Source organism: Vulpes lagopus, chromosome 3 (genome assembly GCF_018345385.1).
Source record: "Vulpes lagopus strain Blue_001 chromosome 3, ASM1834538v1, whole genome shotgun sequence".
NCBI lineage: Eukaryota > Metazoa > Chordata > Mammalia > Carnivora > Canidae > Vulpes > Vulpes lagopus.
In genome coordinates, this window is record NC_054826.1 from 114,806,514 (window position 1) to 114,824,216 (window position 17,703).

Genomic DNA, 17,703 nt, shown 5'->3' on the forward strand with positions numbered 1-17,703 from the left:
CTGCACAATAATGCTATATGTTGGGGCACCCGCCTGCTTCAGTCAGAAGAGCATGCCACTCTTGATTTCAGGGTTGTGAATTCAAGCCCCAAGCTGGGTGTAGAGATTACTTAAATAAGTAAAATATTTTTAAAGGAATGGTATGTGTACATATGTGTGTATATACACACATAGGTATATATTCATTCCACACACACATATATATATATACACATACATGCTTCATGCATCACCACTGGTTTCATCTTTGATTCAACATAAGGCTTTGATGGTGACTCATGTATCAACCTCACAGGGGCAGAGTCCCAGTCCACACCCACACCCATCCCAGTTCAACCCCAAAGACTCATACGTGATATGCAATAAAGTTTATAAACAAGACCTCTTGTATTTCTCTGTTGGGAACATGGGGTGGAATATTTGCAGTTCAAAGTCATGAACAAAGCAGGTTCCCCAATTCAGAGGTTTCACATGCCTAAGGATCCCCGTTTTATTCAGGCTGGACTATTTGAGCACCAGTTTCCAAATCTTTTCCGGGTCTGGGAGGAGAGATTTCTAAGGACCAATAATTCATATGCACATCTCTTAAAGACTCAATAAATAATTCCCAGGTTATCTCTTCTGGGTTTCTGTGAACCAGTTTAAATGTTACAATTGTCTTTATTTTAAAATCCCAAATATTTTTTCTTGGAAAATCCAGGTATAAAAAACCAGCAGGCAATGGCCAAATCTTCTTCAGTTTATACATTGTGGTCAGCTTCCCACTCTGGCTAATGGCTTGAATTCCCCTCCTGGGAAGCTCAGAAAGGTTCAGGTGTCACGGAAGAAGCTGCTCCATCTTTATCTTTTCATTCGATTGGTGTCTGGCTGCCGCAACAAACATCACGCCTTTGAATTCTCTTCTTGAACCGAGCGCCTAAATCGCAGGTCTAGGTTGGACCCGGAAAAGAGAAGTTAGCACAAATGCACACACTGCCTCATGTCTGTGAGGGAAATATCAAATTCAAGATCCCATGGCTTCTCATACCTCCTGCCTTCTGTTAAGTTTCTGCAATTTTCCCCTTGAACTTCCATCATTGGGTGTCATCAGTAAATGCTACCCCAAAAAGATGAATGGGTTTGTTTGTTTCCTCCCCAGTATTCATTCCCTTCTGACCTCAGCTCCAGATTTTCCTTGGGAAGCCACCCTTTCTCATTCTCAGTCTCTGTGATCTGTTTGGTTGTAGCACCTCTATCTACAGATCTCTGATCTGGCCGATGAAATCATCACATTTTCATGGCCGTGGCAATTGGTTCACAGATGCACACATCACCCAGTCAGATCCAATGAAACACATCAAGAATTCTGGGCCTCTCATTCTTTCCCACTAGACTTCCATCTGAGAAAGTACAAGAGGCTGATAAAAGTGTCTTGCAATTGTTAGGAAGAGCCTTTTCAAGAAAGGAGCTAACATAGAAAAGTATGGAACAGAAAGAAACCAGGTTCTGGGAGCATATTGTGAGTCTCTGCTTCTGGTAACACCTAAAGCAAGAATTATTCCTGGATTTTTGCTAAAAACAGCTTCAGTTGGTTCTTTTAATTGACAGAGTAACTGATACATGAAGTGGTTCTGACCCTCTTCCAAAACCAAATGATTTTGGTTAAAGTAGGTCTCCTTCAGTGCCGATTACTCACCAAAAGCAGCATCATGTTCTCTGACATACAAAGCTCCTGGTTGCTGAAAGGAAATAAAACAGGTGGTCTCATCACTGGAAAGGAATGTAGACTCGGGTCCTATTGCATAGTTGGTGGGATTTGTGAACTGCCACCATTTTAAAATTAAGATGTGACAGATTAAAACCAAGGCTTGGCCATAGACATAGCAAACATGCTTTGTTGGTCTTTTAGGGAAAGTGATTCTATTAATTTATTCATTCATTTCACAGACATTTACTGAAAATCTACAATATGCCAGGTAATATATCAGGACCCAGGGCTGTAAGGGTACAGACAGGGTCTCTGCCTGCACAGGAACTAGAGTCAGACCTCTAGACCCCATATCTACATCATGCTGATGGTATTAATTTACACAAGTAGTAAATGGCATGGCAGTCTCTACTGACAAGATCCTAACTTCCAAAACTAGTAGCATTTGAATTACGGTGGATTTACTGTCTATCCATATTTTCCAGAACACCAAAGAAGCCAGCAAGAACTTTGGACTTATGGCAGGGTTTCCGACATGTCTTATATCCTCTTGGTAGGCATGAAATTGATAAAATCTTAAGAGCATGATATAGTAATATCTATTAACAGTATCATGTACATGCCCTGTAGCAAAAATACTCACATAAAAGCAATTTAAAACAAAAATGTTTCATTATACACTGTTTTTAGTATTAGAAACAAAAAACCTAGAAACCATTCAAATGTCCAAATACGTACAGACTGAAACAATGTTGGAAATACAGTATTGTGATGAGGGATGGAGTTAGGATACTATGTGTATAGTACAGCCCCACTTTTCTAATAAATGAATAAACAAAAGTGCTAGTATATGCATGTATATTTGCAGATGCCTTCAGGAAAAGATCTGAAAGAGTATACACTGAACCATTAACACAGTGGAGGGAGATTTCAGGGTTTTTCCTTCTCCGTGGGATGTACTTCTGGTGGATCGGACTATATAAAGGATGTGTTCAAGCCCCATGAGGGCCTTTGCTATGACAACCCCATCACAGAGAAAAAGTGTCAGCATGGAAAGGGTGGAATAGGGACGCCTGGGTGGCTCAGTGGTTGAGCATCAGCCTTCAGCCCAGGGCGTGATCACGGAGTCCTGGGATCAGGTCCCACATCAGGCTCCCTGCCTGGAGCCTACTTGTCCCTCTGCCTGTGTCTCTGCCTCTGTGTGTGTGTGTGTGTGTGTGTTTGTGTGTGTGTGTGTGTGTGTGTGTGTCATGAATAAATAAATAATCTTTTTTAAAAAGAAAGAAAGGGTTAAATAAATACTATTTGTTAAATAAAAAATACAGAAATGTTTAAACATAGAAAGTGAGGTGTCTTATGTTATTCTAGCTTCCTAATGCACATTTCACAAGGAGGCAGGTCTGTGTCACAAGGAACCCAAGGCAACTCCCAGTCTCACCTCTACATCTCTCCTTTCCTGTGTGAACGAGTTGGTGTTTGCTCTCTTCTCCATATCCTGCAGTTTGGTCAACTTTTCTATCAGGAACATTTTGTCTTTGCCCTCCTGCCAAGACACAAAACCAAAACAAGAACAAAAACATGGGGGATGGTAGGAGGTTGAAAAGCAAATGATGGAATGAAGGTTGGTTTTTTTAGGCAGGTAGGGTCCCAGACATAGAAGAGAGACTGCCATCATGTTTTCTCGCTTGCTTTTTCTGTTTTAAGATTGATTGATTGATTGATTGATTGATTGATTGATTGATTTGAGGGTTAGGGGGAAGGGCAGAAGGAGAGAGAATCTTAAGCAGACTCTGCTGAGTGTAGAGCTTGATCTCACGACCCTGAGCTCAGGGAAATGAGTTGAAACCAAGAATTGGAGGCTTAACCAACTGGGCCACCCAGGTGCCCCGGTTTTGTTTTCTTTTAATGAAAGAGAAGAAATATTTCACAGCACAAATTACCTGCCATAGCCTTCCTGAATTGTAACATCTCCTCTAAAGCAATTCTCCTAGAAGGCTTGAATAGCAAGCCATCTATCCTGCTGCTAGAAGCAACTTAATGCCACTGTCTGAAGGCCCAGGACAACTGGTGTATAGTAGCTCCCTTCTTGGCATGCCCTCAGTCTCAGAACACTGGGCACCAACATCACTGCCCTGTCCTCCCACTGAGAATGTCAAAGCTCACAGCTCTGCATCTGGGGACGTCAAATATATTTGTCCAAGTTATCAGTGTCAATGGAGTAGACCTAGATGAAAAATTCTCAAATTGGGGAGGGGAGCAAAGGAAGGGGGTACATCCTACCAGGAGTGAGAATCACTTACTGGTGAATCTGCTGCAGATGAGAGGGTGGTATATTCTACTAGTGTTGAAGTAGGCTAGCAAGTGCCATTGATGGTCTGGCCAGTCTAGATCAATTCCTTTTCCCATGCCCATGTTTCTCCTTAGACTGTCACCCACGAATTTAAGCATCCAATAATTATATAATGAAGCTATCATATTTGCTTCATAATAATTTTCTATTTCCCTCATTCCTTCTACATTTCTTCACTGGAATCCTGCAAGGAAGAGCTGTCCTCGGGAAGTGGCATTTTAAACAAATTCGCTAGCTGTCTTGGATATAGCCAACTTGTTTGAAAATTACTGGTCTCTAGCAGCTGTTTCCATACTCTAGTGCCAATTGAGAATTATTTAGAGAGCTTGCAAAAATGCAAACTCTTAGGATTTATCCAAAAGATCTTGACTCAGGGAGGCAAAGCTGCATTGTAGCTAAGAGTACAAACTTTGAAATTGCCCAGTTCAAATCCCACCATTTACTAGCTCTGTGACTTTAGGCAAGTCACTTCACTCTGTAATCCTTAGTTTCCCTAATTTTAAAATAGGGATTAAAGATGTATATGACCCCAGAGAGAGTAATAAAAATTAGTCTGGGTTCTTTTAGAAACAATGAACCTGCCTCTGTGGTGCAACCTCTGGGTAAGACTCCCAACAATGTAGGCCTGTGGTGATCCTTCTGGTGCCTCTCTGAAATGATGCCATCTAAATTCCTCCTCACTTTACTCGGTACTTCCCTTAAAACATAAGGTTTTAAAATCAAATACTTCCCCTGTTAAGATTTTCTTTTTTTTTTTTTTTAAGATTTTATTTATTTATTCATGAGAGAGGCAGAGAAATAGGCGGAGGGAGAAGCAGGCTCCATACAGGGAGCCTGATGTGGGACTCCATCCTGGGATTCCAGGATCACGCCCTGAGCCAAAGGCAGACACTCAACCGCTGAGCCACCCAGGTGTCCCCTGTTAAGATTTGCATAAGACTTGCCCAAAACATTCAAAGTGCTGCATCAGAAAACTACAAGTGATCCTTGTAGGGACAGGCAGAAAAAAGAACATAATTAATCCATGCCCTTCCTTTACACCATATAAAGGACCAACCCAAATGATCTGAAACCCCAAAGATCCAAGCCGATAGAACCCTGGGGAATCCTGCTTCTTTCCCATATTCTTAGATGTAAGTGTTCATGTCATAATTATATTGGTATTTAGAAGAAAAGGGAACCAGCCCAGTGGCAATAAGCATCACTATTCCCAGACTGCGGTCTCTAAATGCCATTTCACCAGGATTCCTTGAATAAATGTCTGATTCATGTTCTGGGGCAAGGTAATGAACAAGAAGAGCCTTGAACATCTTGTCCTTCCAGAGAGCAGGTGAGCTATCAAAGACTTCTGGGGTCATGTCAAAAGAGCCCAGGAGCTAATCCAAAAGGTTTTCCATTAGCAAAGGATGAGACTATTTAAGGATGAACAAATTATTATAATTTTTAAAAAGATTTTATTTATTTATTTGAGAGAGAATGAGCATGAGTAGGGAGAGTGGCAGAGTGAGAGGGAGAAGCAAAGTCCCAGCCGATCAAGGAACCCAATTCAGGGCTCGATCCCAGGACCCTGGGACAATGACCCAAGCTGAAGGCAAGATGCCTAGCCAACTGAGCCACCCAGACACCCCACAAATTATTATAATTGAAAGATGTCAAAGTATACTCAAATCTATGAATTCATAATGATAATTTTAAAATCCTCACTGGCCACATTTGGAGGTTGCTAGATGACAGGTTGAATAGTATCTCCCTTTTAAAAAGATATGTCCATGTTATTCTACCTAAGTACCTGTGAATATAACCTTGTTTGGAAATGAGATCTTTGCAGACATAATTAGAGATTCTGGAATGAGATCTTTCTGGATGAGGATGAGCCCTAAATTCAATGACAAGTCCTTAGAAGAGAAGGAGAAACAACGAAAAAGAATTTGTGAAGGTGAAGGCAGTGACAGGAGATACGAAGCAACGAGTCAGGAAACAGCTAAGTTAGCCTGTGGCCCCTACAGGAAGCTAGGAGAGGCATGGAACAGATTCTCTCTCAGAGCTTTGGAAGGTACCCTGCTGAAACCTTGATTTTGGACTTCTGGCCTCCAGAACTGACAGAGAATAAATTTCTATTATTTTAAGCCACCAACTTCGTGATTATTTGCTATGGCAGGCCCTAGGAAACTAATACAGACTGGGATACCAACGCATCCTTTCAAAAAATGGTAAATAAAGGGGGAAAAATCATGCATTTACTTTGCCTTTCCTTTATAAATTATATTACAAGGTAATCAAATAGTGGAGCAAAAATTCTTTTTTCATAGAAGATTCTTAGCTAATCAATGCAGAAGAATTTCTAGGAGTAGAGTACCATGATTTTGTCATCTCTAATGAAATCAGTGGTCTACTAGGCAATACTCATCAAAGGCTGTAAAATCCATCAGGTGAAAGGCAAATGGGGAGTCTTAGGATAGATGGGTCGGGCTAACAAAGCATGGACTCACTGATTACTTTTAATATCACACAAAAATAGACAACAGGACATTTTATGTTTCAAGGTAATGCTGTAAGAAGTACATAGCATCATCTATGAAGAATTCTGGCTAAAATGCTGAATCTGGGGGCACCTGGGTGGCTCAGTGTTGAGCGTCTGTCTTTGGTTCAGGTCGTGATCTTGGGGTCCTGGGATGGAGTCCCACATCAGGCTCTCCTCAGGGAGCTTGTTTCTCCCTCTGCCTATATCTCTGCCTCTCTCTGTGTGTCTCTCATGAATAAATAAAATCTAAAAATAAAACATAAAATCAAATGCTGAATCTGGATTTAATCAGACTTTTAAATATCACCACCAGGGTACAGGAAATAAAAAGAAAAAAGAAACAGGGTAAACACCACCACAAGGTTGCAAATTAGATATACGCAGAATGTAAGAACTAACACAAGACAAATGGCCTGGTTTCTTCAACAATAATGGCAAGAGAAGAGAGAAGGGGAAAACAAATGCAGATTAAAAGAAACAAGAGACGTATCAACCAGTATCAACCAAATGCAGCGCGTGGCACTTTCTCAGACCCTGATTTGAACACCCCTACTGTAAAAAGACACTTCAGGGGACAATCGGGGATTTTTGACCTTTGATTGCATATGAGAATTGATAGAATTCTTTAGAATTATTACACTTTCTTTTAGGCATGATGATGGTGATATTGTGGTTATGTTTTTTAGAAGTCTGTTTCTCAGGACCCCCAGGTAGCTCAGTGGTTAAGCGTCTGCCTTCAGCTCAGGGCGTGATCTCGAGTCCAGGATGGAGTCCCACATCGGGCTCCCTGTAGGGAGCCTGCTTCTCCCTCTGCCTGTGTCTCTGCTGCTGTGTCTCTCAAGAATAAATAAAATCTTAAAAAAAAAAAAAGTCTGTATTTCTCAGGCACATAGAAGTTTCTACAAATAAAATTATGTAAATTTAGGATTTGCTTTAAAATAATTCAGAGATTTGCATTGAAGGTTTAGTGTAGATTAAATAAGAGTATACACATGCTGATGGTAGTTGGTGCTGGGTGGTGGGCAGGTGTGGATTCATTCAACTATTCTATTTTGGAGTATGTCTGAAAGTTCTTCTTATATAATGTTTAAAAAAAAAAGGTGGAAGGAGGATAACAGAGGGACTCCTCACATTAATAATCTGTTCATGGAGCAGTCTGATCATAATCTTCCTTCCTTCTGTGATCTGCCAGTAGAGGTAGGTGATGATTCTAGAAGAGAAGAAAAAAAAGATGACAGATACCTTTGCCAATGTTCTGCAGTCCCCAAATTCCAAAAGGGTGCAAAGAAACTAATATTTGGTTACAAGTGGACTTTGGCCCTATAGTGTCCTTGAAATGTTGGTCTGAGTGAGTTACAGGTTAAATACATCACAGCAATGGTTCTAGGTTCTGGGTGGCTCAGTGTTAAGTGTCTGCCTTTGGCTCAGGTCATGATCTCAGGGTCCTGGGATTGAGCCCCATGTCAGGCTCTCTACTCACCAGGAAGTCTGCTTCTCCCTCCCCCTCCAACCCTCCTCCGTCCTCCCACCCCCACTCATGCTCGAGTTCTCTCTCTCTCTCTCTCTCTCAAGTGAGCAAATAAAGATTAAAAAATAAATAAAGAGCAACAGTCCCCAATCTGGCTGCACAGAGAATCAATCAGGTGAAAGATGGAAAAAAGACTCATTTCACGGCCCCTTCTCAGATCCATTGACTGAGATTCCTGGGGCATAGGGGCCAAATGGTATTTTTAGAAATTACACATGATTTTAATGTGCAGCCAGAGTTTGTGAATCTGGATAGTGCTATTCAAACTTCAACATGACACAAATTTCCTGGGAGTTTTTCAAAATGCAGGTTCTGGGATTCTGTAAGTCTGGGGTAGGGTCTAAGATTCTGGATCTCTAGCAAGCTCCCCAGTGAATTGGTAATTTGATGCAACAAGCTGCTAGGAAACCTGAGCATTTTAAAGAGGCAGATAACAACCTAGTCTGGGGAGGGAAGGCATGCCCAGGAGCAAGGACATCCAGGTTGTAGCACGCTGTCACTCACAGACCGTGCAGCCTGGAACTTATCTCTGCAAGTCAGCCCATTGCTGTCTTATCACTTCCACCTGTAAAACTAAGAGGTTGCTCTGTAAGCAACATCTACTGGTTCCACTAATCTGTGCTTTTGAGTTGTATCTCTCTCTGGGAAGAGTTGCTATCTCTAATGCCATCAGGCGTAGGCTTCTTTCTTTCTTTTTTTAAGATTTTATTTATTTATTTGAGAGAGAGCGAGCGAGCACACATGAGTGGGGAGGGCAGAGGGAGAGGAAGAAGCAGATTCCCTGCTGAGTGGGGAGCCCCTATATCCCAAAGGCAGCTGCTTAACCCACTGAGCCACCCAGGTGCCCCAGGACTAGGCTTCTAAAGAGAGATAGCTATTAGCCAATCAACTATTCATGTAGGAAGATGAATCCAATCTTGGCAGTTCTTTTTTATCCACAAGAAGTCAGATATTGATCATTTTTATTTGAAAATGGAAGAATGCTATCCTACATACCAACAATGCCCAATCCATTTGAACGTAACCACAATCTCAGGAAGAATCACACATGTGATTTTCCTAAGCATTCTCAAATCCAAAATTTCATTTTGTTTTTATGTTATTTCTTAAGAGGGGACATAACAGGTATTACTTTTTCATAAAACAGGCAAAAAAAAAAAAAAAAAAAAACCCAAAGCGCACAAAAAACCAAAACGAAAGACCTAGGGCAAGATGATAGCAAGTAACTGTTTTAAAAAATTCAAGGGAAAAGTGAAGACCATCCAGAATACTGATTTGTGGCCCTCTGCTTTCCTGGCAAACCTCCCCGAGTCTATTCCCAGGTGAAGTTAATGGCACATTTCCCCCCAGGTTCCCAAACGTGCTCCACTTACAGCACAATGAGGGTGAGGATGAAAAAGAAATGCACACTTCCAATGAGGTTCTGGTAGATCCAAACAACCCATAGGTAGCTGGGCCTTTTACTCAGGGAGTCAATCCAGCCGTAGATGGAGTGAATGAAGAAGGGTAGACCTCGAAAGGGACCACAGTCAGCTGAAGGTTTCAATCTGATAAAACAAGGGATAGTAAAACATCTCTAGCAGGAGACTCAGGGCATAGCTTTTTTCTAGAATCAAATGGTCCTTTCTGAGCCCTGGACCTGGAGCCAGAAATTCTTGCCTGCTGATACCCTCTCCCTCCTGGCCTCAGCTGCTATGTTTTGTGCTCATGACCTGCACTCCGAGGATCAGCTCCCACACAGGGTTCACATTGGATCTACTGGTCACCAATCCAAAGAGCAGGCAATGAACTCTGTGGCATCCCAGCTTGCAGAAATGAACTGGGTGGTCAGATTATTTTTCTGGGGAAGTCAAACTAGGAAATACAAAGAGGAGACCCTGTGATCTGTGGAAGCTGACGCTGTGGCAATGGTGGCCATGTGTAGCAGTAGGAAATAGCAGAAACTAGAGGGAAACTAGGAACTGGTTAGGAAGAGGGAAAAAAGAGAGATGCAAAGACATCATAAAACAGAGGAGCCTGGCCTGAAGCCACCTGAGTTCCTGATAGTTCTATTTCTGCTTATGCCCTAAAAGTCAACTCCTTTGTTCATTCATTCATTCATTCATTCATTCATTCATTCAATAAAAGTTTATTGCACCTGTACCAGGTGCTGTGCTAGACACCAAGCCCTGGAGATTCCATAGGAAAGAGCAGACCTGGATTCCACCCTCTCAGGCTTACATTTTACCAAGAAAGATGGACAACTAATGAGTCACGATTAAATAAAGATTCAAATGAAGGCATTTCTGACCATGAACGATGGAATAAAGAAAAGAAACTGCCCTGAGAGAAGGTGACATAGATAAGGATGGTCATGAGGATCACATCTTGAAGATGACCTCTGAGCGGAGAACCAGAGGGTATATAGAAGGCCATCGAGCAAAGTGGGAAGAACATTTCAAACAGAGGACTCCACCCTGTGTTGGGAGAGGCTCATAGGGTCCCAGGTATGGAGCAAGAGCCAAGAGGATGAAGGAAGGTGGAGCCGGAGTGGGGTGCAGCTGGAGAGCTAGAAAGGAACCAGCTCAAGCAAGGCATTAAATGTTTATTTAGCTGAAGTTCTGTCCCCATTCTGGGAACAGTACTTTGAGGAACTGAGGAAGCTGCACCAAGCCACCTGATGGGTGGTAACCAAGCTAAGATCTATTCCCTTCTTTGGTTGTTGTGTCTGCCGATTACCAAGGGAACTTGGGTGCAACAATGTATTAAGCATATCTTCTCACTTCTCTTGATGTGGGGGGGTCGGGTACTGACCCTGGAGAGATAGCCTCTCCTGGGGCTACCCTACATCTTTCATATGCAAACCAACTGATCCAAGAGCCCATATCCCACCTTCCGCCTACTCTATCAGGTTCTCACACTCAGGGTCACTATCCTCTACCCTGTTCACCCGGGGCCAGGTACCAGACAACTCCAGACAGCCCCTATATCTCAAAACCCACTGAAATTGTTCCAATTTGTCAATCCTAAACCTGCCTACTCTGCCTCACCCTTTCCTTCCCATAGAAACCACAGCAAAGGCTCTTGCTCATGTTTTCTCTCACTCCCTCTGCATCCTGACCAACCCTGGGGTTTCCTCACGTGGCCCTCTGTGGTGTGGTATTCCCATCCCCTGCCACCACCTCTACTGGGATCTGAGAATAACAGATCATCTTTTCAACAGCATTTTTATCTTCTGATCTGCTGGCCTCACCCTTGATAATAAAGCCTACATTTTAAAACACTCACCTACCCCATCTCTAACACCTCACCACAAGGCCACTATCTCTCCTACCTCCAGATGGTGATGGCCAGGGTGCACAGGACCCCAGTGAAGGATGGGAAAAACAGCAAGAAGATGAAGAATGTCATCATCTGTGAGGCTCGCCAGGCTTTGCTCGGAGGCTGGAAATTCATCATCAGGCTGATCTGAAGAGAGAGAAGCATCATCTTCCATCTGTGACCAGAGAAGCAGGCCAGATGGACCCCAGCCAGGCACTGGTTTCTTGATAGCCTTCCCAGCACCACCAGCCCCTACCCTGCCACCCCAGTGCAATTCCAATCACCCCTGGGGGCACAGGGGACTGAGAGAAGCTAATTGATTCCAACTTCAGACTGACTCACATTTTTGACGTAAAACATGATGAAAAGAGTAATCATTTGGATAAAGGGCAGCAGAAGGCAGAAGAAGGTTCCAATCCTATGAGGGAGAAAGAGTGTCAGAGGTCACAGGGAGACACACAGAGTGGGGAGTGGGGGCAGATATGGACTGTGGAGTGAAGGGAAAGACAGTGTTATGGGCTGAACTGTTTCTCCAAAATCCATATGCTGGAGTCCTAACTCCTAGTACCTCGAAATGTGACTATATTTGGAGATAGGGCCTTTAAAGAGATAGTTAAGGTAAAATGAGGTCACTAGGGTGGGCCCAAATGCCATCTGACTACTGCTTTTAAAAGAAGAAATCAGGACACAGATACATACAGAGGAATCATGTGAGGACACTGGGAAAAGGTGCCATCTACAGGCCAAAGGCAGAGGTTTCAGAAGAAACCAACCCTACAACACCTTGATCTTGGACCTCAAGCCTCCAGAATTTGAGAAAATAAACTTCTGGGAGCATCTGGGCGGCTCTGTCAGTAAAGCGTCTGCCCTCAGCTCAGGTCATGATCCCAGGGTCCTGGGATAGAGCCCCGGGTTTGGCTCCCTGTTCAGCGGGGAGTCTGATTCTCCCTCTCCCTCTGGCCCTTCTCTCTGCTTGTGCTCTCTCTCTCTCTCTCTCTCAAATAAATAAATAAATAAATAAATAAATAAATAAATAAATAAATAAATAAATAAATGTTTTTATTTATTTATTTGAAAGACCGGGGGCGGGGGGGCAGAGACACAGGCAGAATGAGAAGCAGGCTCCATGCAGGGAGCCCGACACGGGACTTGATCCCGGGTCTCCAGGATCAGGCCCTCGGCTGGAGGTGGTGCTAAACCACTAAGCCACCAGGGCTGCCCAATAAAATCTTTTTAAAAAAGAAGAAAATAAATACGTTTCTGTTGTTTATTAAGCTACCCAGTCTGTGGTACTTTGTTATTTGCTAACAAACAAATGCTGCAAACCAAGAAAATCCCTACCATACCCAGTAAGCTTAGCTGCTCTCTTCCCAGCTTTAGAAAAGATATTTTGCAGAAAGCACCACCCACATACCACCAAATGCCCTTCAGCAAGCCATAACTGAGGTGTCCCAAATGTGGGACATGTCCCGTTCCTCCCTTCATGGCATCCAGAATGTCTGACACCCTACAGGGACAGTAAAAACTGCATTGAGTTACACATGAGAAGGTCATTCCCCCTCAATTCTCCTTAATGCTCCTGAGTACCAAGAAAATAAATCTTACTTTGGTGGGCCTAACATTTGCCAATCTCCCTTTTTTATCCTAAAAGAAAGGTTGGGGTGGGCATCTGGGTGACTCAGTGGTTGAGCGTCTCTGCCTTTGGCTCAGGGCCTAATCCCAAGGTCTAGGATCAGGTCCCCCATCAGGGTCCCTGCATGGGGCCTGCTTCTCTCTCTGCCTGTGTCTCCGCCTCTCTCTGTGTGTCTCTCATTAATAAATAAATAAAATCTTAAAAAAAAAAGAAAAAGAAAAGAAAGCATGGGAATAAGGTTTAAACTGCGAGCCTTGGCAGACAGCAGCACCCAGCTAGAATTTAATGACTATGATGGGCCTAGCTTTATTTTATTTTTTAAAAAATTGAAATTTTTCAAAAAAAAATTGAAATTTTTCTTTAAGTAATCTCTACACGAGAGATAGGGCTTGAACTCACAACCCTGAGATTAAGAGTCAGACCCTCTACTGACTGAGCCAGCCAGGTGCCCCCAGTTTACTTTATTTTTTCAAGTGACTTGCAGATTTTCTCAAATGACACTGCTTTCCATTTATGGCTGTAAAATATAAAGATTCCTTTAAAAATGTATTTAAGAAAAAAAAGAGAACAAACCATAGAAAAAATAATATTAAGTGAAAACCAGTACTGGTGATATGTAGGTATGCCAAAAAATAGGTAGGTTGGTGTGCAGAACACAACTTTGGGAAATACTTACCTCATCTCATTTCTACCATTGTCCATAATCTACACTTCCTTTCTGTCATTCTGTTAACTTTTTTTTTTTTTTTTTTTTTTTTAAAGAGAGAGAGAGTGAGCAGGAGAGGAGCAGAGAGAGAATCCCAAGCAGGGATTGACCATCCAGTGGTCAATTGTGTGAGGGCTTGATCTCTAGGGTTCAAAAACCTGGCCAAAGTAAGCACCCAGTAAATGAAGATATGCCATTATTATCACATCAGCCGATTTATGCACATCATTTATTTAAAAAATTGAGAGTGCTCAATATGCACCATATGATCCAACAATTCCACTTCCAGGTATATATCCAAAAAAACTGGGGCAGCCCAGGCGGCTCAGCTGTTTAGCGCCACCTTCAGCCCAGGGCCAGATTCTGGAGACCTGGGATCGAGTCCCATGTCGGGCTCCCTGCATGGAGCCTGCTTCTCCCTCTGCCTGTGTCTCTGCCTCTGTCTCTCATGAATAAATGAATAAAATCTTAAAAAAAAAAAAACTGAAAGCAGTCAGGTCTCAAAGAGTTATTTGCATACCCATAATCAGAGCAGCATTATTCATGGTAACCAAGAGGTAGAAGTAACCCAGAGGTCCCTTCATGGATGAATGGATAAACAAAATATGGTATAGCTATACAATGGACTATTTAGTCTTATAAAGGAAGGAGGTACTGGTGTACACCACAATATGTAGAGCCTGAAGAACATTATACTAAGGGAAATAAGACAGTCACAAAAAGATAATTTCTGTATAATTCCACTAACATAAAGTATCTAAACTGTCAAACTGATAGAGAAAATAGAGTGCTGCTTGCCAGGGGCTGGGGAAGGAGGAACTGCAGAGTTCTTGTCATGGCTACAGATTTTCAGCTTGGCAAGATAAAAAGAGTCTGGAGATCTGTCGCACAGCTATGTGAATATACTCAACACTTAACAATACATTTAGAAATGCTTAAGATGATATACTATGCGTTTTCCTACCACAGTTTTTAAAAAGTGCTCAGGGCACCTGGGTGGCTTGGTGGGTTAAATGTCTGCCTTCGGCTCAGGTCATGATCCTGGAGTCCCAGGATGGAGCCCCATGGGGACATTTAACCCACCAAGCCACCCAGGCAACCTGACGGCTCCATGCTCAGCAGGGAAGGCTGCTTCTCCCCCTCCTTTCGCTCCTTCCCTATTCATGCTCACTCCCCCCACTCTCTGTCTCTCAAATAAATAAATAAATAAATAAATAAATAAATAAATAAATATCTTTAAAATAGAAAGTGTGCATCAGGGTAACAGTAGCCACAATATCCCCACTTACAAAATATATCTGAGTCAGTGTGAAGATTTTCAAAACTTACCACACCAGAGTTTGTGCATAGATCAATTCCAGGACATTCCTGGCGATGTCAAACTCCTGTAAGCCAAGGCTTGTCATAAACTGCATCCCAATGAGTCTGTGAAAACATCACTGAGGTTAGTACCCAAATCATCAACTCTCTCCTTCAAAAGATTTCCTGCAATCAACAAAGTAGAGCCTCACCAGTTTGGAATAAAGTCATAAGTTCCCTTGCAAGTGTTTGGAAAAGTTCAAAGTATAAGCATATTTTCAAAGAAATAATTGATGGAATTAAGGGGAAATGGAATTAATACAATGCATTCAAATAGAGGTACTGCTGAAGTGGTTTTAAAAAATTGTAGATGGGAGCCTAGGTAGTTTAGGCTAAGCATCTGATTCTTGATTTCAGTTCAGGTCATGATCTCAGGGTAATGAGATCCAGCCCCACGTCAGGCTCTGGGCTGGGCATGAAGCCTGTTTAAGATTCTCTCTCCCTTTCTCTCTGCAACGTCTCCTGTCTAAAAAATAAATAAATAAAAATAAAAAATAAAAATTCTAGAGGACATTATTTAACTTATCCCACCTATTTAAATAGATACTAGTGGGGATCCCTGGGTGGCACAGTAGTTTAGCGCCTGCCTTTGGCCCAGGGCGCGATCCTGGAGACCTGGGATCGAATCCCACGTCGGGCTCCCAGTGCATGGAGCCTGCTTCTCCCTCTGCCTATGTCTCTGCCTCTCTCTCTCCCTCTCTCTGTGACTATCATAAATAAATAAAAATAAAAAAAAATTTTTAAATAGATACTAGTTATAAGTTAATAATAGATATTATTTAAAGGAGATAATTATTAAAATTATCCTACCTATTTATCTCATTTATATCACTTGTTTGCTTGTTCAACCTTTTTCTCAGAAATCAGATAAATTCAGCACCTCCCAACTCAAGTAACCTGAACATTTTTCCATTTTTGGTTATTGTTACTGGATTAATAGTGCTTTCCCACTTTCTAAACCCACAAGAGGAAGCCAAGGTCTCCATTTATTCTGAGGAAACTTGAGACCCCTTTGATTTCTTCATATAGAGAGGATGCCAAAACAAAACAAAACAAAACAAAAAAAAAAAAAACGCCATCAAAAAGCCCAAAACAGAACAAAACAACCTCCTCATCTTTATGTCCAGACCCCAGACAGAGGCTGTAATAAAAGTGAGTTTGGGCAGACTGAATGAGGGGGTTGGGCATGCAACCTACCCATTGAGGAAAGAATTTTTGTGTTATGCCATATTATCACAGGAGCAGCTCATAGAAACATGTAAGTGTCCATGAGGAATGAGATGCTCTGCATATTATTGACAAATAAATGAATAAATCAGTAAAAAAGGTCTATACATGGGCCAGTAATAATATTGCCTCAATTCTGTATACCTGGTGTCTAAAATAATAATTAGCACATTAATCAAATTCAATTAAATGAATCATGACATAAATCTAATGTAATGTCAGGGAAAGATGCCACAGCAGAGTGTTAAGATTAATAAGAGCCAACATGGGGCGCCTGGGTGGCTCAGTGGTTGAGCATCTGCCTTTGGCTCAGGTCATGATCCCTGCAGGAAGCCTGCTGTGGAACATGATTCCAGGACCCTGGGATCACAACCTGAGCCAAAGGCAGATGCTCAACCACTGAGCCACCCAGATGCCGCACTTTTTTTTTTTTTTTCAAGAGAAGGTTGGAAAGGGCCAGCTGAACCAAATGAACTTGGACAATAAGACGGTCGGATAAAAGTGAATTTTCGGTTAATTCAAGAAGAAAGGAGTGTCCCAAAGAACAAGAGGCAGACTTGTAACAGTGCACGCCAAAGTATATAAGGGACACTTACATAGTACATACCCATACTTCCTGCTCAGGCAAGACTATGACTCTGGTTCCAACATCAGGTATTAATTACTAAAGGCTGACAAATATTTACCTCCTCAGGAACTCGCCCAGGAAGGAATCAGCTAAAGAGAACACAAAATCCATCAGAAGAAGTCGGTAGATTTCCTGGCCAATGAGGGTTTCCCAACACTGAAAGGCAAATAAGAGTCAGGAGATGGAAGGGGCTATTGCTTCCTGCTCAATTCCCCTCTGTTCCTGGCACCCTGCACTCATTAGGATGTGGCTGGTGGCTCAGTTTGACAGAGTCCTTGTGTACCCAGAAAAGCAGACCTACTCTGGGCAGAGATGCACCATTAATTTGTTGAGTTTGTTTTCAAGGGTGTTTACTCCCTTTCTGTGCCCCTTCCTTCCCCCACCCCCAGTAAGTCTTGCCCCCCACATGTACCTCAAACTTTCTCTTCTCATTATCTCTCCTCTTTTTTTTTTTTTTAGATTTTATTTATTTATTAGAGAGAGTGTGCACGAGCAGGGGGAGGAGCAAAGGGAAAGGGAAAAGCAGACTCCCCACACAGCTGGGAGCCCAAAGTGGGGCTCTATCCCGGGCCCCCGGGATCATGATCTGAGCCGAAGGCAGACACTTAACCAACTGAGCCACCCAGGTGCCTCTCCCTATCTCTCCTCTTAAAACTTTTCATCCCTGTCCTATGCTTCTGGATCCAATTTCTCAGCTAGCCATCACTGACGATAATGCCTTCAGTCTTTTTTCTTTTTAATATTTTATTCATTTATCCATGAGA

At 42.4% G+C, this 17,703-nt stretch overlaps 1 protein-coding gene across 5 annotated transcripts in view; it reads right to left on the bottom strand.

The window, feature by feature from the left end:
* Window positions 1–353: 353 nt before the first annotated feature.
* The window catches only part of TMC5 (transmembrane channel like 5), a 62,440-nt gene continuing 45,090 nt past the window's right edge, over window positions 354–17,703 (bottom strand). For all 5 annotated transcript variants that reach the window (XM_041748185.1, XM_041748184.1, XM_041748186.1 and 2 more), the window contains 9 exons: window positions 16,998–17,095; window positions 15,055–15,150; window positions 11,729–11,804; window positions 11,400–11,533; window positions 9,460–9,633; window positions 7,690–7,768; window positions 3,126–3,230; window positions 1,676–1,718; window positions 354–929 (listed from right to left, as the gene is read on the bottom strand). In XM_041748185.1, the coding sequence (XP_041604119.1) occupies window positions 883–929; window positions 1,676–1,718; window positions 3,126–3,230; window positions 7,690–7,768; window positions 9,460–9,633; window positions 11,400–11,533; window positions 11,729–11,804; window positions 15,055–15,150; window positions 16,998–17,095 (852 nt within the window). In that variant the 3' untranslated portion in view covers window positions 354–882. The remainder of the gene's footprint in view (window positions 930–1,675; window positions 1,719–3,125; window positions 3,231–7,689; window positions 7,769–9,459; window positions 9,634–11,399; window positions 11,534–11,728; window positions 11,805–15,054; window positions 15,151–16,997; window positions 17,096–17,703) is intronic.